Source organism: Geotrypetes seraphini, chromosome 11 (assembly GCF_902459505.1).
Source record: "Geotrypetes seraphini chromosome 11, aGeoSer1.1, whole genome shotgun sequence".
NCBI lineage: Eukaryota > Metazoa > Chordata > Amphibia > Gymnophiona > Dermophiidae > Geotrypetes > Geotrypetes seraphini.
In genome coordinates, this window is record NC_047094.1 from 127,403,984 (window position 1) to 127,427,003 (window position 23,020).

At 43.5% G+C, this 23,020-nt stretch overlaps 1 protein-coding gene across 2 annotated transcripts in view; it reads left to right on the plus strand.

Annotated features, from left to right (window-relative positions):
- LOC117369098 (IgGFc-binding protein-like) overlaps window positions 1-23,020 on the plus strand; it is a 146,448-nt gene that overhangs the window by 119,154 nt on the left and 4,274 nt on the right. For both annotated transcript variants that reach the window (XM_033963095.1, XM_033963094.1), the window contains exons 19-22: window positions 1,295-1,865; window positions 6,389-6,588; window positions 8,960-9,325; window positions 16,232-16,539. In XM_033963095.1, coding sequence (XP_033818986.1) covers window positions 1,295-1,865; window positions 6,389-6,588; window positions 8,960-9,325; window positions 16,232-16,539 — 1,445 coding nt within the window. The remainder of the gene's footprint in view (window positions 1-1,294; window positions 1,866-6,388; window positions 6,589-8,959; window positions 9,326-16,231; window positions 16,540-23,020) is intronic.

The following is a 23,020-nucleotide window of genomic DNA, read 5'->3' on the forward strand; positions in this document are numbered from 1 at the left end:
AAAGTGGTGAATCCTGAGGGACTCCACTTTCATTTACCCATCTGGTAGAGTATTGTCCAGCACTGACTAACTGGTAAGACCTATTTTTCAAAAATCCTTGAAACCAATTCCACACCCTACCTGAAATTCTAAACTTAATATCAACCTGGAGTCCTCTATACCCCAAAAATAAAAGCTCCGTTCACCTATATGTGGACTAGTGCTGCCCGATTTGTGATTTGAATCGATTCTCTGATTTACTTTTGGTGAATCAATTCGAATCGGTTTACTATTAAAGAAAATCGGACTTACTGATTCGTTGGCCCCGTTGCTACCGCCGCTTTTACCTGGCCAGGGAGGAGAAGAGAGAGCCTTGCTTGCGAGAAGGAGAGAGCCTTGCTGCCCAGATCTGCACCAGAGACTCGTTCAGGCTTCCCCTCTGCCACCGGAGTCCTTGCTTCTGATGTAACTTCCGGTTTTGCAAAACTGTGCTCGGGTTCCAACTACTGAAATCTCCATCAAAGCTCACTCCAGCCCATCTACACCCTCCCAGCCATTGAAGCCCTCCCCAGCCCATCCTCAACCAAAAAGCCATATACAGACACATACCATGCAAGTCTGCCCAGTACTGACCTTAGTTCTTCAATATTTACTATTATTTTCTGATTCTAGATCCTCTGTGTTCATCCCACGCTTCTTTGAACTCTGTCACCATTTTTCTCTCCACTACCTCTCTCGGGAGCGCATTCCAGGCATCCACCACGCTCTTCGTAAAGTAGAATTTCCTTACATTGCTCTTGAATCTACCACCCCTCAACCTCAAATTATGTCCTCTGGTTTTACCATTTTCCTTTCTCTGGAAAAGATTTTGTTCTAATGCTCGTTAAAGCCATTAATTGGACTTATTATCCACTTTATTTGGACGCCTAAATCGATGGACATCCACAATGTGGATGCCTAAAGTTAGTCGTCCTTTACAGAATCTGGCCCTTAAGGTCTGAGTCCTGAAAATTGCAAGAATAAATTAGGATCAACAATGAGTACTTTATACCAAATTTATATCATCTGTTATGAGTACAGGTGCAGTATAATTCAGTAGTGGAGGGGAAGACATCAATGAAGTGGAACTTAGCGAGTAAAATGTAACAATATTATTGGATTGTTGGTTCAATAATGAATTGATAATGAATTAAACTATTGGGCAGACTGTATGATCCATGCAGGTCTTATCTGCTGTTATTTTCTATGTTACTATGTTAGAACAGATATTCACCAATTAATTTAACACTTTCATATTTCCACCTTTTCTGTGTAGATCAATGAAGAACTTTACCTTCTGCCATTAATGATTATGAAGAAGAAAATCTGGATCAACCAAGAGGGAAATAATATTGTTCTCCAGACTAAATTTGGTCTTACTGTTCTTTTCGATACCAAATATTATGTTCAGATTAAAGTCCCCAGCACATACAAAGGACAAATGTGTGGTCTCTGTGGTAACTATAATGGAGACAAGAAAGATGAACTTCTTTTGCCCACGGGTCAAGTTACCAAAGATGTGGTTAAATTTGGTGCCTCTTGGAAAGCTGGCATAAATGGGATTGCTTGTACTGATGGTTGTGGTGTCAACTGCCCTGTTTGTGACCTGTCTGCAATGGTATCATTTCAGGCCAAGGATAAGTGCGGTATGATCACAAATGTAAATGGTCCATTTAAGGCATGTCATTCTCAAGTTAGCCCCACAGACTATTTTAACTATTGTCTGTTTGATATGTGCACCAAAGGTGGCTCAGATGTTAGTTTATGCCAGAACCTTCAGGTCTATACAGCTGCATGCCAGGCTGCTGGGGCCAAGGTCCAGCTCTGGAGGACCTCTAAATTTTGTCGTAAGTACAGTATGCAATATTTTTTTTCAGTATTCTCTGACTTTGAAAGCTCCATGTTTTGCCATTGCATTTTGGGGGTAATTCTATATAGTTCTCCTTAAGCTAGGTGCCAAGAAGGTGTGTGCTAAGCAAGAATTTGATAACAGCAGTTGTGTACACAACTGTTGTTCTAGAATATCTAGGGCATTTTCAAAACAGTAAAATATCCAAAAAAATGGCATATACCGGCACTTGGATGTTTTTCTAGCCAAAACGTCCAAGTGCCAATTTTTGAAACGGTCTTTCTGGATTTCTTGTGAGGCATACAAGCTCCATTCAAGGGGGCTTGTTGGAGGTGTGTTATGGGTGTGATTAGACTTCGACATCTTACAATGATAAACCTTTCCCAAGACATCCATAGTTAGACTTGTTTTAACCCTTTCAGGACCATAAGGATCGTAGGCCAATTTTTGTGGTTTTGACGACATTTTTATGGTAAAAAGGGCTTGCAGATGCCAAAAAATTGATTTTTTTTTGTGAAATATCATTATTTTTTTTAAAAAAAACCACACTTCTGGCTTATGGACAGTGTGGCAAGTGAATCTTCTCGTCAATCTGGCAACGACGCTAATGAATGAATGTCGGAACCAGTTTGTTTACATAAAGGCAGTATCATATGGAATCAGTACATATCAAATTTAGAACTGTAGACTATCCCAATCAAAATTTATAGGATTTTAAAGTTATGGGACAAATATGTCCCTTGGTCCTGAAAGGGTTAAAAGTGTCTAAGTGCAAAAAAGGTACCCAAACTGACCAGATGACCACTGGAGGGATTAGGTAATAATTACTCCCCCCCAGTGATCACTAACCCCCTCCCATCCCACAAAGATCTCAGTGAAACAGTGCATACCTATCTCTAGAACAGCAGTACCTTTATGGGAAAGCCTAGTAGGGCTGAACACAGGTATCTTAAGTAGCCTGATAGATGGACTAGAGGACCCAGGCCCATAAGCCACTCTAAACACCACATTGATGGTGGAAAGTGTGAGTCTACATATAGGTGCCACCTGCAGTCATAAGGGCTATTGGGATGAGAGACAGTTGGGTATAGTAGGTTTTGGGGAAGTTTGGGAAGGGCTCAGCATAAATTATAAGGGAATTATGGTTAGATGTGTATGTGGCACCCTTTAAGTGAAGTTCACAGCAATACCCTCTAAGACAGTAGTTCCCAACCCTGTCCTGGAGGACCACCAGGCCAATTGGGTTTTCAAGCTAGCCCTAATAAATATGCATGAGAGAGATTTGCATATAATGGAAGTGACAGGCATGCAAATCTGCTCCATGCATATTCATTAGGGCTATCCTGAAAACCCAATTGGCCTGGTGGTCCACCAGGACAGGGTTGGGAATCACTACTCTAAGGCATCTGCTTTGTTAGTATGTCTGTGTGGCCAGTACATTACAATACTGGCCCTCTCACATCCAAATGATTTGGATTTGGACGTTTTGAACCTGGACATTTTTGTGGTTGAAAATGACTTAAAAAGTTAAACATCCTAAGGTTGGACATTCTGGCAGTCAAGACATCTATATAGGCAATTTAAAAAAATAATAATAATTTGGACATCTAGCTGTTTCACCAATTTTAAAAATGGGTGTTTTTCCAACCCTGATTTTGGACATCTTGTGGGTAACGTCCATACTTGGACTTAGACATCTTATCAAAAATGCCCCTTATTCAATTGTACTTCCCTTCTCATTTTGCCTCCCTTTATTTTTTATTTTCCATTTCGATGTATTTAATAACTCTCCTCTCCCCTTGTTTCCCTTCCGTGTCATGCACGTACATGCATAAGTGCTTTCCTCCTTTTAGCTTAGCCATGTTTTTATTTTAAGCTTTTTAATTTTTATATTCTATTTTATTGTTAACCGTTTAGATACTTGGATGATAAACGGTATATAAAAAATAAAGAAAGCGTGAAACTTGAAGCAAAATCTCTTTTAATTGTTGGGAAATGTGTAATTTATTTAACTTCATGCAACCATTATGGAGACAATTCTGTAACTGGGTGCATCCATTTAAGTACCCCAAGGTAAAAGGTTATATTAATGGCATCTGGAAATCTGGAGTCTGTTATAAACTGCTATCATAATCTGGTATCCAGAGTGCCTTACTTTTTCAAATCAGTTGTTACACTAGCCACAGAGATCCATGCATAAGTAGGTCTAGCACATTGCTCATCCATGCTCTACCCATGCATACACCTCCTTGCATTTACTCGCAGTTTATAAAATAGCACTTATGCCCGGGACCTGTGCCTAACTTTAAGTGTGTCAATTTGCACCAACGGAAACATGGTGCAAATCCTCATGCCTTAAGTTAGGCATGGATGCCCCTTACTCTATAATTATGGGTGTAACTTTGAGGAACACCCCAGTCCATCCATGATCCTCCCATTTCTGTGTCCCTTTTTTGGTGCCATGTTAAAGTTTTAGATGTGGGTCATGCCCCTAAATTTACAATCATAAATGCAAATTAAAACCAATTAATTCTAATAATTGCTTATTAAGAAATCAAATAGTGCTAATTGGCTCATTATTCAATTAAGTTGCAAGCACTTAATTGAACAGCACACAACCCAAAGTGCCATATATAGAATTTGAGGGTAAATCGCTTGATAGCACTTAGGTACCTGTATACCCTTTATCTGTGAATGTGCTAGTAGTTTTCTATAGATTTATGAGTGCAAAGGGAATGTAATGTGGGTGCTCATTTTTAGAATTGCCCGTCACATACTTTTATCCAAACAGTTCCAGCTCTTTGTACTGATGTGGAATATTTCTGAGTGAAATTAAATGGTTAATGTTTCTTATTTTTGCAAATATCTCATCATAAAATGAAAAACTGTTGAAAATTCATACATATTTTATGATATATTTAGAGTACCGTGGTATATTTTTTTTTCCAACTTCTACAAAATTAAATCAGTCTTATGGCATTTTTTCGGTTCATAGTCTAAAGCGTGCGAGGACAAAGGCGCGCCGACATCTGAGCGCGGACAACTGAGCGCAGGACTTCATCGCGCCGAAGAAAAACCGTATTTTAAAGGGCTCCGACGGGGAGTGTTAGTGGGGAACCCCCCCCCCCACTTTACTTAATAGAGATCGTGCTGGCGTTGTGGGGGGTTTGGGGTTTGTAACCCCCCTCATTATACTGGAAATTTAACTTTTTCCCTGTTTTTAGGGAAAAAGTTAAGTTTTGAGTATAAAGTGGGGGGGTTACACCCCCCCACACACCCCCAACATGGCAGCGTGAGGCAGCGCGATCCCTATTAAGTAGAGTGGGGGGTTTCCCCCCACACCCCATCCCCTTCAGAGCCCTTTAAAATACGGGTTTTCTTCGGCGCGATTAAGCCCTGCGTTCAGTTGTCTGCGCTCGGTTGTTGGCGCGCCTTTGTCCTCGCGTGCTTTTGACCCGTCACCCATTTTTTCATATCTTAAAATCTGAAAGGTTCATGTATCTTTTGTGCTTTGAAACACAAGGGTCCGATATTCAGGCTACGGGAGGCAGTCCATCTATCTCCCACAGTTGGCGGTGAACCCGGAAATTCAATGCTGGGCTGCATCCGGTGACTGGCACTGAATTTCCAGTTGTTCTTTTAGCTGCTTTTGACATAGCCAGTATTCATCGACTGACCGGCTACGTTAGAGTGGCCAAAGATAGATCTGCTATTTATGCAGGCCTATCTGGCCATTAAACTGAACTGGTCAGCCAATGAATATTGGCACTAACCAGTTATGTCACACAACATAGCCAGTGACAGGGTAGCCACTAAGAGACAATTTCTATAAATGGCACCCTATTTAGGCGCCACTAGTTTAATTTGCTTAATTGGCTAGTTTAATTGGCTTAATTGGTGAGGTAATTGACCATATTAGTTTTCAGCCAATTAAAAAGAGCAATTTAAGAATTCAGTGCAAATCTCATAGGACGCCTAGCGATGCCTAAGTGGAGGCACCATCCAATGTCTAGGAATGTCTAACGATGTCTATGCTAAAATGTAGGCGTGGATATGGGCACAGAATAGGCATGGTTGACTTAGGCATCATTAGACGTCCATCTTACAGTAGGTGCTGCCAAATTAGGCATGTGATAATCTGACCTAATAAAGCAGCACTTATGTCTATGAAACTTAGTGACGCCTAAGTCCACTTAGGTGTCTCTAGGTGTGATTCTATAAACAGCACCATTTTACAAAAATTGACAACCGCGCAAAGTGGTACCTACAATGTAGATGCTGCTCAGCATGATTTATAGAATCTGGCGTTAACTGCTAATATTCAGCGGTCATCTTACTCTGAATATTAATGCTTAGCCAGCTAAGAGCTATTTAACTGGCCAGGAACTGCTCCTGAATAGTTAAATAGTGTTGAATATCAGGTGGTAATAGACCAGTTTTCTGCATTGCTTGTAGAAGGATCTGTAGCCAGCTTCAAGACAGAAGAATTGTATTTAAAGAAACTTCTCTGTGTCTTTCCAGCATTCAGCTGCCGCTCCAATACTCAATATCACATCTGTTCAACCACTTGCGATTCTACCTGTTCATCCATCACTGATTTTTCCCACTGTGCCAGTGACTGCTCTGAGAGCTGTTTGTGTGACCATGGAACATTGTATGATGGAGATAACTGTGTACCAATAAAATCCTGTGGCTGCATGTACAAAGGACAATACATTACAGTAAGTAAGTGCTGGAATCTGTTGCCTGTACAGTAACCTCAGGAGAGCAGGAGGAGGAAGTTTTCATCTTGAGACAGTTGTGGCAAACAGAACTTCCTGAATGTTTGAATTATCTTATGGAATTTTGCTAAGTCTAAGTAATTCTTTATCAGGGCTTCCAATATGCAAATTCTTGGTATTTCAGTCCAGGAACTACAGCTCTTTGCTGTAGTACAATTGGACTGAGAGCCTGATGCTACATTACTAATAATATTCCCAGTAAGGACAATGCTATAACTGGGCCTAGGTATCAGCTCTATGGGTGCTATGGGTGCTTGAGCACCCCCCCCCCATATTTTTGGGACCACACGTGACCAGGGCTGGCATATGGTCCAGGCATCTCTTCCCCTTCTCCCTCCCTTTCCCTCACCTTCCCATTCTTGTTTCAATCTTTTTGTTCGGAGGGGCTCCAGTGTAGCAGCCATTCTTACAAGCTGCTGGTGCTAGCTTTCCCTATGCCACAATGCAACTTCCTGTTTCTGCCTGGGCAGATCATGGCAGAGAGAAAGCTTTGGAGCAGCGCAGGCAGCTTGTGAGAATGGCTGTCGCACTGGGGCCCCTCCAAAAAGAAGACTGAAGGGAGATCAGGAAGGTGAGGGGAAGGGAGGGAGAGAGACAGAAGGGGAAGAAATGCCCGGACTGGAGATGTTTTAAGTTAGCCCAGGGGTGGGGGTGGGGAGGGAAGAGGGCAGGAGGAAATGTAGACAGGGGATGGAAAGAAAGAGATGCCAGGCCATAGGAGAGAGTTGCCAGGCTGTGGAAAGGAGAGGAGAAGGATGTCAGACCACAGGAGGGGAGGAGGGGGGAGGGAGGAGATGGTGCACAGGGATGGAAGGGAAATGGAGAGAGAGGGAAGAGATGGTGCACAGAGATGGAGGGAAAGGGGAGAGAGAGGGAAGAAATGGTGGACAGGGATGGAGAGGGAAGAGATTTGTGCATAGGGAGGGAGAGAGAATAAATGTAATAGGGGAGAAGAAAGAGGAAGGAGATGGTACACATGGATAGATGAGAAGGGAAGACATGGAAAAATAGATAGATTTTGAGAAGAAAGCAAAAAAATGGAAGAAAGTTGAATGTTAAATGTTAATGCCAAAGATGGATGTAGAGAAGAAAGTGAAAAAGGAGAAAAAAAACTGCAAACAGATAAGAAGGCCCTGGAAAGACAGTTAAGGGCACAGACAGAAGGAAGTTCAACCAGAAACTGGGAAAAGATGATTAGAAAAATAAAATCACAAGACAATAAAGATAGGGAATATGATTTTATTTTCAATTTAGTGATTGAAATGTGTCAGTTATGAGAATTTATATCTGCTGTCTATATTTTGCACTGTTCAGGAAGAAATTAATTTCTTTCTACTTCTCTGGTGTATTGCATGTAGAGGCTAACATCTTAGAGTTTCATTTGTGTATATTTAGGGTTTCCATATTTTACAAAGGAAAACCTGGACACACAGCACCACTCAGTCCCTCCTCCAACCCTGCCCTGTTCTGCCTCAGGCCCACCCGGTTCCGCTTTCAGCCCTATCCAGCTCCGCCTTTGGCGTCACCCAGTTCCACCCCCAGAAAACCTCATCTCTTCTGCAATGAGCTTTAGTCACATCTGCAGCGTCTGCAGCATGTGCGGATGTGTGTGACTTCATTCGTACATGCTCAGAGGCCCTCCATATGCAGCTAGAGTTCGTCGGGGCTTTCCAAAACCTGGACGAATTCCAGGTTTTGAAAAGCCCATCCAGGAGCCCGGACAGTCCTCTAAAAAGAGGACATGTCTGAGTTTTTCCAGACATCTGGTAACCCTATGTACAGTATATTAGTACTTTTAGTTTGTGGTTCTGAATTTGCAAAGGGGGTATCTGTGTTCTGCATGTGTGACCAAGGTCAGATGGTCTGGTAGGAATGAATGTTGAGAAGCATAGAGTGTAGTTTAATTTTGTGGTTGACCATTATGCATTGTTAATAAAATTATATATTGTATATATATGAAAAATGAATGGAAAAATGGCATTACAATCGGTACTATTATTATGGAGCTAGGGCAGAGCTTGGGTGGGAGAGGCCTTTGAGCACCCCCAATCATTTTGAAAAGTTGGCTCTTATGTAACTGGGTGTCTCATTTTAGGCACCTCAATGATGTATGTTAAAAACCTGTTTATAATGTTACCTGGGCACCCAGATTCCATTATAGAATTCTATTTAGCATGTTGGAGAGTCCAACAAAACTTAGACAATAGGCAAAAATATTAGATATTTGAGCAGTATAATTTTGGTAGATAGATTAGCTTTGAAAAAAAAAATTGGATTCTTTGCAACCATAATTTTATGTCTGTTTTCACAGTTAGGAGGATCTATAGTTGCACCAGACTGTTCAGAAAATTGTACCTGTCTTCATGGTGGCCGCATTTTATGTGAGGCAATGAACTGTACTTATAAAAAATCCTGCCTGGTTGTTCAAGGGGTCCGAGGCTGTTACTCAGAACTTGGAAGCTGTACAGTTCCCTCCAGAGAGGAAATAAAAATTGTCCAGTACTCAGTGGTAGGACCCTATGAGCTAATCTCTGCCTGTAACAGCAGTTTGCAGGACTGGTTCCGGGTTGTCCTCTATCTCAACTTCTATAACAGTTCTGACCTGCTTGTTGTAGAGACTGTCTACATCTTCTTCACAGAAACTTATTTCATCCTGACACATGATGAGGAGTTCCGGGTGAGTTGAAAAAATCATAGCACTGCTTCCACTTTCCCCTTGCCCCTCGTATAAAATTATGTTTAAATACAGCTAGTGGATTAACTCATCAATCCATGTTAAAGAGCAGAAGTTAATCAATATTCAAAAGTATTTATCAAGATAACAGCACCTGGTTTCTTGATAAGCTTTGATAGAGCTTGAATATTCCTACGGACTACCTCTACACTATGCAAATAGTGCTGGGGCAGAATACGCTAGAGCCAGGGTGGTCCTGAATTTATCCCAATAGTGTTAATATTCAGTGGGCTATCCTGAAAACTTATCTGGATTTCTTAGGACAGATAGAAAGTTCTCCTAAGTTATCCAAATACTAGGCTGATGCCATATCAGATAAATTCCAGTGCTGACCAGCTTAGCCAGATATTAATTGCCAGCCACTATCCAAATAGTTGTACTGGTTATCTGGATATTTTTCAACTGCTAATGCTGGCATTTAACAAATGATGACTATGAAGGCAGACTATTGATCGTATATATTTTTCTCATAATTTGTCTATTCAGCTAACGCATAACCCCCCCCCTCCTCCCCTTTATCAAGCTATGTTAAGCTTTTTATTGCCAGCTGCAGCGGTATTAGCTCCAACGCTCACAGAATCTCTATGAGTATCAGAGCTAATACTGCTGTGGCCGGTGATTTAAAAAGCCTAATGCAGCTTCGTGAAAGGGGGGAAAGTTAAATACCCAGTACTGACACAACGTTATCAGGACAATTCAAATTTCAAGTTTAATTAAAAATTTGATTTAATCGGGGAAGGGGTAAAATGTGGCCCTCCTGGACGTCGCGGATCTAAAACCGCACGTCCTTAAAAATCCGAGGTCCGTGTCCGTGCCACTTGTAGCTTCTGTCTCTGACAGACCTCTATGAGATTTTAGTGCTGATGGATCTGTCTCAGCATGGGGAGGGAAAAGTATTAAGATTCATCAGTTCTAAAATCTCATAGAGGTCTGTCAGAGCCAGAGACTAGTGCTGGAGTGGCAGAGCAGAAGCCTTCTTATGTATAGGTTTTCGGAAAGACAAAGAGAGTGGGAACATAGGTTTGGGACGTGCGTTATGGAAAAGAAGTCTCCAAACGTTGCTGGGTGCTGCCGGGGTTCAGTCTGAGGATCGTAGGCATGAGGCAGAGCCTCGGCTGCTTTCCTTCCTCTGAATTGTTCGATGTACCCCTCTGCTCTGCCTTTCTCGGAGAAGGGGTAAAACGCGGGCCTCAGTCTCTGACAGACCTCTATGAGATTTTAGCGCTGACGGATCCTAATACTTTTCCCTCCCTATGCTGAGACGGATGTCATTGGAAAGTGCATCTAAACATGGGCATGCCACTGCTGATTTGCGCTAGATGCTTTTATCGAATTGACGCTATGTGCATCTTATTGAAGCATCTAGATTAGTGAACGCTTTCTTTTTTTTCTAGCCCTTACGCTGTGGAATGAAATTCTTAAATCTCTGTGTGCTAAGCAGTCTTATCAGAGGTTTAGGGAAGATTTGAAAGTGTGTTTCTTTTGACAGGATTTGGGGGTAATATAAATCTATATCATGTTTCTGATTCTAGACTTTTACAGAGGTGGGTTGTACTCACTATTCCCTCTAAGCTAAGTAAGTGGGAGTCCTCCAACTGCACTGCTGCCAGTGGTGGTGCTTCAATATCGTGCTTTTAAACTCTAGAGACAGGTTCACTGGAGTCCTGCAACTGAATATCACCAATAGCCAGAAAACTTGATGCTTTTTTTTTTTTTTTTTTATAATTCTTGATGCTTTTATTTAATAAACCAGTCCAGCTTGTGCTAAAGGGAAGAAGGTAACACTCTGAATTCTATATATTGTCATAGGCACCTTCAGAGCGATGGGCTCTGAGCTACCTGTGACAGGAATTTGGCTCCAATGAGCCACTGTGAGCCCCACAGGGATTTTGGGGAGACCAGAGAGATAATACTGCACAATCAGAGACTTTTCAAAAAGTTTATTCATGAGAAACAAAACCCAAAATGTTCAGCTTGATTACAACAAAAGCAGTTTGTGCAACAAGAAAAAACAAGATTCAAACAATGTCAGAACTCTCCACAACATATGAGTGCCTCATCAGGCCTTCATGGCCTGGTCCCACTGGCTGTGGGGTTCTGGCAGTCCCTCACCAGCCTCTACCAATTTCATGGCCTCTGACCTTTCCTGCCCATTTAGAACCTTAAGCCCTGAGCGCTGTGTGTGCCTCAAGTGTCTGGCATTCCTCTCCTTTTCCTTTCCCTTCTCCTCCTCAAGCTGCTCTGCCTTCCTGTGTAAAAAGGCACAGCCACGCCCCCAAACCTCCAGGTGTTGCAGGTTCTCTAGATGCCTGTCTTCCTCCCCCTCTGTAATTGCAGGTAATAGCTCTAGAGTAGAGGTCTGCACGGAACGGAGATCACGGGAATCCCATGGGGATCCCTCTAGGTCAACGGGACTCCTACAAGGCTGATGGGACTCCCATGGGGATGGACCCGGGGTTCCTATCCTACCTAATTTCCAGTCCTGGTCCGGTGCCAAGCTGAGCTCCTGAGTCCCGATGAATCAGCAGCAACAGTCTCTGTCACGTAGGCAGTGATCTCAGCATGTAGGCACACAGACTCTGTGTGCCTACATGCTGAGCCCCATGCCTACGTGACAGAGACTGTTGCTGATTCGTGGGGAGGTGTCACGTGCAAGCTAGAGAGGGCATACAGAGTCCTCCTCCTCCTCCCTGGGACAAACCTGAAATGAGCTAACTTCACCGGTCACATGCAGCGTGCAGGGCCCTGTTCTGCTGCACGAGCCGCGATCTGTAGCTCAGAGCTGAGCGGGGATCGGTGGATGCTGAGGGCTGCTGAGCTGAAGCTCCAAAAACCAAGTGAGGAGATGCAACCCAGGATCTTGGACTGCAGCAAGCGAAGATGAAAACTGCTCTACCACTTCCAGAATGATCCAGCTTTCTGAAGCCCTGTGACCTTGGATGGTCAGCTCTGTCTACCAAAACTTGCCATTTCTTTCTCTCACTCTGGCTCTTTTATTCCACTCCTTCTTATTTCCTAGTCTGTCACTAATTCTATCATCTTTCTCTCCCATCATTCAGCATTTACCTCTCTCTCTGCTCCCCTTCTATCCAGCATTTGTCCTTTCTATTTTCTCTCCAGAATCTTCCCATTCCTCCATTTCCATCTAGCATCTGTCCTCTCTCTCTTTCTCCTTTCCATCCAGCATCTGCCTTTCTCCCTCTGCCCATCTCTCTCCTGCTTCTGCCCAGCATCTAATCTGTCTCCTCTCTTCCTCCTTTCTGCCCCCTCTGTCACCCCATCCATTATCCACCCTTCTCTCTCCTCCTTCTATCCAGCATCTGCCCATCTTTCTCTCCTCCCTTTCAGCCCAGCATCTGCTTTATTTCTCTTTCTCTCCCTTCTATTCAGTGTCTGCCCCATCTTTCTCTTTCTTCCCTTTCATCTGCATCCTCCCCCTCTTCTCCCTTCCATTCAATGTCTTCCTCCCCTCTCCTTTTCTATACATCCATCATCTGTCTTTTTCTCTCTCCCCAGGCATTCCAGCTTGTCTGTTATCTTTCCCCTTTCATCCAGAGCATCTGATCCCTCCCCCTTTCTATCTACAGTCTGTCTCTTCTCACCTCCTATATCCAGTATCTAACCCCTCTCCCACCTGACATCACAGCCACCGCCAGACTGACCTGAAGCCTTCCCTCCAACATCAGCTCTGACTTTGGAGGAAGACTTCTGGGTTGGCTACAATATAGCGTGCTGCAGGCTGCCTCCAACCCCTGCTGTTATATGGACTTGAATGAAGAAGTGGGAGGGAGTGCATTTTTTGACACAGAAGGCATGAACTTGGAAGAGAGGATGGAGGAAGGGAGGGAAAGAGATGCTGAAGTGGGGGAGGGAATAGAAAGGGAGAATTGGGCGTGGGTGTGTCAGTGAGCAGGAAAGAGAGATGGTTGTGTACACATGGGGAATGGAAGAAAGAGGAGAATTTTTAGTCTTAGGGAGGGAGTGAGGTACAGATCATAGGGAAGAGAAAGGTGAGAGTGAGAAATGTGATGAAAGGGAACAGTGGGACAGGTTGAAAGGGATGCAAGAGGGAAGAATGTTGGACATAATGGTGAAGGGAATGGAGGGAGAGATGTGGCATGGTGCTGGAGAGGTATGATAGAACAGAAGGAGAAATGTTGAGCATGGGGCTGGTTGGCAGGCACGAAAGATGAGAAAGGGATAAATGCTGTACTAGAAGAATTTACAGAAGATGGGAAAGCAGAAAAAAGAAACTGGGACCAGCTTGATGGAAAAATAAGTTTCCAGGTAACAAAGGTAATAAATGGAATTTATTGACTAAAATATGTTAGCTTACAAGAAGTCCAAATTCAGAGGCTTAGAAACGCCAATTTTCAAAAGGCAAGCTGCTAGATATCTCCCCAAATTGTTGTTTTTTTAAAAAAAAAATTGTCTACTTGGATATCTTGGCGGACAGGACAGCCAAAGGACGTTCAACCTTAGGATGCCTAACTTTATATCCCATTTTAGACAACAGAAACCTTCCAAGTCCAAAACATCCAAACCCAGACCGTTTGAACATGGGAGGAGCCAGCACTGTAATGGACTGGTCACATAGACATCCCAACAGAGCAGTGGGACACCTTAGAGAGCACTGCTGTGAACTTCATATACAGAGTTCCAGATATATATCTCACTATAACCCCTTTATAATTCATGGTGAGCCCTCCAATGCTTCCCCAAAATCTACTATACCCTCCTGTCTACCACCCCAGTAGCCCTTATGGCTACTCTAGCAGTAGAGTAGGGTTTTGGTGGGCTCACACTTTTCACCATAAATATAGTGATTAGATTGGTTCTGGGTCCTCCTGTCTATGGTTCGCTAGCCCATCTACCAGGCTTCTTAAGACACCTGTGTGCTGCTCTACTAGGCTTTCCCATACCAAGTGCTGCTGTTCTAGAGACAGGTATATACTGTATCATTCAGATCTTTGTGGGTGGGAGAGTGTGTATGTAGGGGTCATTACTTAATCCTTCTAGGGGTCATCTGTTAAGTTGGGTACCTTTGTTGCACTTAGATGCTTCTAAAATAGGTCTAACCCAAAATGTCTAAGTTCAGTCTAGGATGTCCTGGGAAAGATTTGATTATCGCCGCAAGATGTCCAAGTCTAAGCTGCCCAAAGCCCATCTATAACACACCCATAACACACCTCCCAAAATGTCCCCTAGAACTCTGGACCTCTGGAAAAATGCCTCACTAGACGTCCAGAAAGTTGGTTTCGAAAATCAGCACTTGGACAACCTGGCAATTTGGATGATCATTTTTAGACGTCTTTATATTTTTTATTATGAGCCCCATAGCAATTGAAATATCTATAATAATAAAATGCTAAGCGCGCATGCGCACTCTTACCGCCGTGTTCCCTGATCCCTGATCTGTAGGTCCAGGGTCGGCAGGAGTGCCTTACCACACATCTCTCTCTCTCTCTCTCTCTCTCTCTCACAGCGGTCTTGCCAGCTCCGGACTAACTGACAAAGTTTATTTTTCTCTCTCTCTCTCAGCAGGCTTACCGGGTACGGAACCCTTGCAATTGACTGACAAAGTTTATTTTTTAATTTAAAGCCGCTGCCGCGGCTCCTCTTATGAACCGCACCTGCGTCAGAGAAGGCTTCTGACACAGGCGGGGATCGAGAGAGGAGCCACGGATGCGACTTTGAAATAAAAAATAAACTTTGTAAGTATTTTTTTTTAACTAAGTGCTATAATTGAGAAAGGAGATAAGTGGGCCCTTCTACTGCCCTGATTTGCTCTGCCGCGTCTCTAATGATCCCCCTCACTTACAGTCAGTTCGTCGTTGGCAACCCCCCCACCTCCTTGACTCACCCAAACCCCCGTTGACCCTCCCATCTGACCCTCCCACTGCGGTCTGACCCTCCCAGCCGACCCTCCCTTTCCGCAATCTGGCTGGCTCCCTTAGTCCCTTGTCGCCCCCCCCCCTTCCCTTCTCGCAGTCTCAAAAAAACTGCTGACTCCAGCAACATCCACAGTACTCTACACACGCTGCTTCAGGGCCTTCTACTGCCCTGATTTCCTCTGCTGCGTCTCTAATTATGATGTCATCAGGGATGTGTCAGAACAAATCAGAACAGTAGAAGACCCCGAAGCAGCATGTGTAGAGTGCTGCGGACACTGCTGGAGTCAGCAGGTTTGTCGTGAACGCGGGAAGGGAGAGGCGGGCAGCAAGAGACTAAGGGAACATGCCAGACCATGGGAAGGGAAAGGGGAGGTAGGGGAAACAACTGTTGCACAGGGATGTGGAGAGGAGGGGAAGGGAAATACTGCTGCTTTTGCTGCACAGGGAAGTGGTGTGGGGGGAGGGAAAAGTAGGGGGAGGGAATGTTGCTGCGGCTGTTGTACAGGGAAGTGGGGTGGGGGGGTAGGGAAATGCTGCTGCACAGGAAAATGGATGAGGGAGGGAATGCTGCTGCAGATGCTGCACAGGGAAGTGGGGGGGAAGGGAATGCTGCAGTGACTACTGCACAGGGAAGTGGAGGGGGCAGAGAAATGCTGCTGCATAGGGGGCAGGGAGAGAGACAGACAGACAGAGAGAGACAGAAAGAAAGAAAGACAGATAGACATATATTCTAGCACCCATTAATGTAAAGGGCTTGAAGACTAGTTAAAAATAAAACTCAAGAAATCACTTAGCAGTATTGTAGTTCAGTTTCTTGAAGAAGAGCTCATGAATGGGAATGTGTCGCAAAGCAGGCTTTGATTCGCTAGATAGAGACCAGACCACTCTTAAAAGATCTCTGGGAGGGGCAAGCAAAAAGAAAATTTGATACAAAAATTTCACCTTTTTATTCCAGAGCAGAGAGAAACAACTGGCATTGCTGGCAAAAGTCTCAGATACAATTACGGTCAGGGTGGTGGAAGACACTGTTTTAGCAGTCTTTGAAATTGGATCAGAATTTGAAGGATCTCAACTTCAAGTTGTCATCAACCAGACCAGAGAGGTCACTATCAAGGTCAGCAGGGCATTGGTTTCATCCCTATGTGGCCTGTGCAGTAATTTTGAAGATGTCCTATTGGATGAGAATACCCTCCTGAAGGGAAGAATCAGATTCAGCATTAAAGAAATGTTTCAAGAGTGGAAAAAGAAAAATTTATCTTCATGGTAAGTAAATTATCTCAAGTTTTCCCTCAAATAATTATTTGTGAAACACTATCCTAACATATTTATTTTGCCTACGCCGGCGCAAAGAAATTTGATCACGTTACACCATTACTTCAAAATGCTCACTGGTTGCCTGTCTCTTACAGGATAACTTATAAAATCGCCCTATTAACATTTAAAACTTTACAGTCCCCTACACCAGCATTCATAGATAAACTTTTGATTCCTCATGATCCACCGAGAGCATTAAGATCCGTATCTCAAAACAATCTCAATATTCCATCTTTAAAAATAATTGGCACTCATCGCACATCCATTTTCTCTGTAACAGCCCCAACGATCTGGAATAATCTCCCTTTAGATTTAAAAATGGAAGAAAATCTAAAAAATTTTAAAAGTAAATTTAAGTGCTTTCTTTTTAAAGAAGCCTTTAATTAAATTTCTTAAATTCTGAGTTATACCAGCTTTTACTATTTCATTTAACTTCCCAGTCCCTTTCGTGTTTTCCTTGAATGTCTCTCACGCTTTTCTATATCAATTTTATTTCTCCCCCCCTCTCCTAATTGTGTTTTGGTGCCTTAGGGCCCATAATTACCCTGTAAGTAAATTGTCATCAACATTGTAAAAAATTTTTACATAGATATGTTATAACTGTTTTATGTTGTATTAATGTTATATTAAACTCTGTACAACGCTTTGAAGTATCGATAAAGCGTTTAATCAAAAATCTGAATAATAAACAATATTTTCAGAATTCACAGAACTTTTATAATACACACTGAGGGGCATAATCAAAAGAAATGACTAGTTGATCAGGCTTCTTCCTTGCTTAGGTGATAGCTTGAATAATTACCCTTCTCCGGCAACTGGGGTGTATCATTTACTTTCCCAGAAGTCATTTGGTTCCTTTTCAGTCTCTGGAATACTTGGGGGTACATTCCAATACCCTATAGGTGAGAATATTTCTCCTGGATCTGAGGAGGAAGACATTCCAGTTGCAGATTCATCAAATGTTGCAGCTCACGAATCAAAGGGCATAGGATTATATGCAGCTCCTGGGGTCCATGGTGTCCACTCTGGAGGTGATACCCTGGGTGAGAACTCACATGCACCCTCATCAGCATGCTCTTTTGGCATGATATTCTCCTGCTTCTCTCGATTATAATTGCCTCTGGTAGACCCTTGAGCAAAGGACACAATGTCTTGGTGATTACAGACTTGCAATCTATGCAAGGGGATGTTGATAGCCATCTTATCATGGTTGGTGGTGATGGCGACTGTGAGCCAGTGGGTGGAGTGAATTTAAAAAATGCATAAGATAGACACAGGGGAAGCCTAAATAAAAAGAGGATGGAAACACAAAATGGCTGTTGAGGTGTTACCTTGGAAAAGAATAGTGGGAACTGAGGCCAATGCCAGACACACTTCTATGGTCTGTGTCCCACAAATAGCACGAGATAGGTGAAGTTTTGACAGCTTCAATGTGTTAGATCAGTTTCTTGTCATATACTATGAATGGGGGTGCTGTGCAGCTTAGGGGCGAAGGAGAAGGCATCCTGACTGGTAAGTTGAATAATCAATACTTGGATGTCTTGGTTATAATCACATATCATCCCTGTCATATTTGACTGCCCAACTACAAAGCACTAAGGAAAGAACTGAAAACTATACTATTCAAGAAATTTGTCAAATGATCTAACCAAACCATATCGACCCTTCCCAGATCCCGACGCATACTATAGCTATCAACCTTGTAATCTCCCTGGGAATGCCCAGGTTAATTTCTTGTTGTAAATCACTTAGAACTTAAAGGTATTGGCGGGATAGAAGACACCAATGTAATATAATGTAATGGTGGTGACTTCAGAGCCAACACTTGAACATGGGTGACTGAGGCCTGCACAGAGTAGTGGACACAGCTTTGGCCGTTTTATTAGCAGACTGGATGGACTATGAGAGTCTTTTTCTGCCATCATTTACTGTGTTACTGTGTCCAGCTAAGGTACCCAGTGCCTCCATCCCCAGACCCAGTACCCAGGGTGTTTGTTCCAGCATGGAATTTGGCTGACTGATCAATCTTCTGGAGTTCAGGGTGGTAACCTAACCCTCCTGGCCTTCCAGGTTTTTTTGCAGGTTTGGGGGGGAGGGGCACTTGGAGTGCACTGCTGGTCTTGGAAGCCCTCTTCTTAACCCAGTGGGTGGAGAAGCATTTTCCGCTGCTTTCAGCCTCTCACACTGCAGGAATGCTGAATGTCCAAAAGAACTTTCTGAACAAGAACTCCCTGGATCCAGGGGAGTAAGAGCCCTTCAGCTAGGTTTTCACCTTGATCATACAACAATTAGGGACCTTTGCTATGGACTTCATGGCATCTAGGCACAATACAAAGGACCCTCAGTTCTTCAACAGAAGAAAGAATTTGGAGTCGGAAGGTCTGGACACCCTGTTCTAGCCATGGCCAGACATAGAACTGGTCTACATGATTCCACCCTGGCCAGTGATTGGCAGGGTTCTACATCGCATTCTGATGCATCAAGGGAAGGTGATTCTCATGATGCCAGACTGGCCCAGGAGGCCGTGTTATGTGGATCTGATTCGTCTCCTAGAGCAGTGTTCTTCAACCTTTTTACACCTGTGGACCGGCGGAAATAAAATAATTATTTCGTGGACCGGCAAACTACTAAGACTGAAATTTTTTTTAAAAACCATCGCCGCCCCATCCCCGCGAGCTCGGTCCCACAAACCATCTGATCCCATCTGCACAAGCCTCAAATAGTTATGATTTTATATTGAACATATTTTATTAAAGTATAAAAAGAAACAATATTCTATATAATTGTCATTTTATAAATACAAATAATACAGGGCAAAGATCAACAAAAACCCTGTCTCCCCTCCCCTTCACATATATCCCCTCTACTATCAAGAAAACTGAATAAGCTAAATTATTACAGAATGCTACACAAATATCATGTAATAGAATACCACAGTCACACATGACAGGAATGGTGTTAGGGGAGTAGAACTAGGGCAACTGCCCCCTGGTCAGAGAGAGCCCTAAGCCAGCTGGAAGCTAAAGAAGTAGTGCCTGGGCTTTGCACTCCCCAGTTATGTCTAGCAAGATACATACTTCAAATCTGATATATTTGAATCACAAGATAGAAATAAAATTATTTTTTTCTACCTTTTGTCGTCTCTGGTTTCTGCTTTCATTGCCTTTTCACTCTCTTCCATCCAGCGTCTGCCCTAAGAACATAAGAATTGCCACTGCTGGGTCAGACCAGTGGTCCATCATGCCCAGCAGTCTGCTCACGCGGCGGCCCTCTGGTCTAAGGCCAGCACCCTAACTGAGACTAGCCCTACCAGCGCACATTCTTGTTCAGCAGGAACTTATCTAACTTTGTCTTGAATCCTTGGAGGGTGTTTTTCCCTATAACAGCCTCTGGAAGAGCGTTCCAGCTTTATACCACTCTCTGGGTGAAGAAGAACTTCCTTACGTTTGTACGGAATCTACCCCTTTCAACTTTAGAGAGTGCCCTCTCGTTCTCCCTACCTTGGAGAGGGTGAATAGTGTTTTTCTCTACTAAGTCTATTCCCTTCAGTATCTTGAATGTTTCGATCATGTCCCCTCTTAATCTCCTCTGTTCGAGGGAGAAGAGGCCCAGTTTCTCTAATCTTTCGCTGTACGGCAGCTCCTCCAACCCCTTAACCATCTTAGTCGCTCTTCTCTGGACCCTTTCGAGTAGTACCGTGTCCTTCTTCATGTACGGTGACCAGTGCTGGACACAGTACTCCAGATGAGGGTGTACCATGGCCCGGTACAGCGGCATGATAACCTTCTCTGTCTCTTCAGTCCAGCATCTGCCCCTTCTATCTCTCCTCCTACCCCCCCCCCCCAAATTTGGTCTGGCATCCATCATCTTCCTTCTGTTCCCCTCATGGTCTGGCATCTCTGTCCTTCCCTCCCCCCTGTGGTTTTTAGCATCTCTCTCTTCTCATTTCCTCCACTCAGATCTAATATCGTTCTCTGCTCTCTTCCTTTTTCTTCTCTAGTCTTCCTTCTCTATTTTCTGCCTCCATCTAAATTAAATTCTTTCTTACTATTTAGTCCTGTTTCCCTCTTTTCACTGTGTCTACCCACAGCTTGTCACTCCTTTCCCTCACCCCTCCATTATCTTACTATTTTATTCCCCCTTTATTTATCTCCTTCCATCCAGTATGTGTTATTTCCCCACTTCCATTCAGCATCTGCTCTACCCTCTCAACTGACATCCATCTGCCTTCTGCTCTCTCGCCCTTCTTCTCACTTCCATCATCTGTCCCATTCTCTCTCTCATTTCCTCCATTTCATCATCTGCCCCTTCTCTATCCCCCCCCTCCAACTTCCATTATCTGCCCCCCTTCCCCTCACCTTTGTGGGTCACTTTCTTTCCCCTGAGGTGGCTCATATCAGAGGGGAAGCTTTAGCCGAGCAGAACCGCTTGCAAGGAACAGTGGAACTTACTTGATTGATGTCGATGCTGGGGCCCGTTGCCGTTTGAAGAAGAAAAAAAAAAAAGGTGGAAAAAAGGGATCTGCAAAGGCGAGAGGAAGGGAAACCTCCAGGTCAGCTGCTCTTTGCCCTCCTTCAGTGGCCCAAGAATCCAGACCAACAGTGGCAGCTCTGTGTATTTTTAACTTCAGCACAGAGCTACCCCTAATCAATAGTTTAGCGCGGTTTCATGAGGCAGCCTCGGGGCCTTTGCTAGGCCAGCCTGCTTTGATGATGCGATGTGGGCCGGCCTAGCAAAGGCCCCGAAGCTGCCTTATGAAACCGCGCTAAACTATTGATTAGGGGCAGCTCTGTGCCGAAGTTAAAAATACACAGAGCTGCCGCTGCTGGTCTGAAGGTGCGGAGACAAGGCAGGAGGCAAACGCGGTGGAAGGCAGGAGTCCCGGCACCGCGACTGCAACAGGAAGTTGCAAGTCAGCTGACGCCGGCCTTTCGTTGCGACGGGGACCAAATCCTTCGCGGACCGGCAAGATTTTTTTGCGGACCAGCACCGGTCCGCGGACCGGCATTTGAAGAACTGTGTCCTAGAGGATCAGCCCTTTTGTTTGTTGCTTGTTGCTGGTTCCAGGATTGCTGATGCAGAATCCTATTTCCATGGACCATTTGTCCTCCTTTATTCTCACATCCTGGATTTTGAGTGGTTGAAGTTGAGGAAGAAAGGTTGTTCAGATGCCATTATCATTACTTTACTCCAGGTTAGGAAGTGGTCTACTTCCTTGGCCTATGTGAATGTAAAGAGTCTATGAGACATGGTATTCAGAGAAAGCTATTTCCCCCTTCCAGTCCTCCTTGTTTCATATCTTGGCTTTCCTGCAGGAGGGTCTTAAGAAGTGTCTTGCATGAAAACTTTTTGAAGAACCCTCATATAATACAAGGCAACATCTGACAACACAGCACATTTTTCTAAATCAGTTTTTCATGCCGATTTCTGATCTGTTATTAGTTTTTTTCATGCAAATGCATCCAGCAGTAGTTGGCCATCATATTCTCATTAACTGAATGTCCTGGTGAAAATGTTCTCCTTGCTCGTCACTCACCATATCAAGATTTTCCAGAAAAAAGTCAAGATGTGAGTGCAAAAAGTGTATTTTTAATGACATACGACAGCCAATTTTCTGACATGAGTCAAGGAGATTCTGAACTCCTTCCTTGTATGAAGGAAACTTATGGTTGCCCAGAAAGTTTTCCACTAATTACTTCAATGCCTCCCAAACTTCAAGCTCAGCTGCTGAAAGTGATTGTTTAAAATCTTCATCCTGCATAATGGACTTGATCTGTGGGCCTATAAATATCCCTTCCTTCAGTTTTGCAGTGCTGATTTTTGGAAATTTCTTAAGAAGATATTGAAAATCTGGCGAGTTTGCTTTACTCATGGCCTTTACCAAGTTCTTAATCAACCCCAACTTGATATGAAGAGGTGAAATAAATATTTTATGAAGATCCACCAAAGGTGTAAATTTCACACTGCTTGACCCTGGGTTATAGGTATCCCTCAGCTGCTAGACACGCTTGACATAATGGTCAGCTGTAGATCTGCTATCCTACAAGCACCGGAAACAGCAGTATTTAGTGGATCTTCCTTGCATTCCCATTAGCATGCCAATGACCTTCAGATCACCACAGACGTTCCACTGGTGTGTTTTATAACTAATTGCTTCTAGTAAATTCTTCATATTCTCATAAGACTCCTTTAGATGAGCAGAATGGGCAATTGCTATACTTGGTTTGGAATTTCCATTGTGCAGTAACACTGCCTTCAAGCTTCTCTGTAAAAAATTAATGAAGAGACCATTCATCTGGACAATGCACTTGTGACAAACTATTGAAGAGCACATTGATGTCATGATAAAAGCACAATGAGCCATTTAGTGTGAAGAATGTTGTTAAGTTATGATTCCTTTTTCTGTAATGAGTTATATTAGCATCTTTTG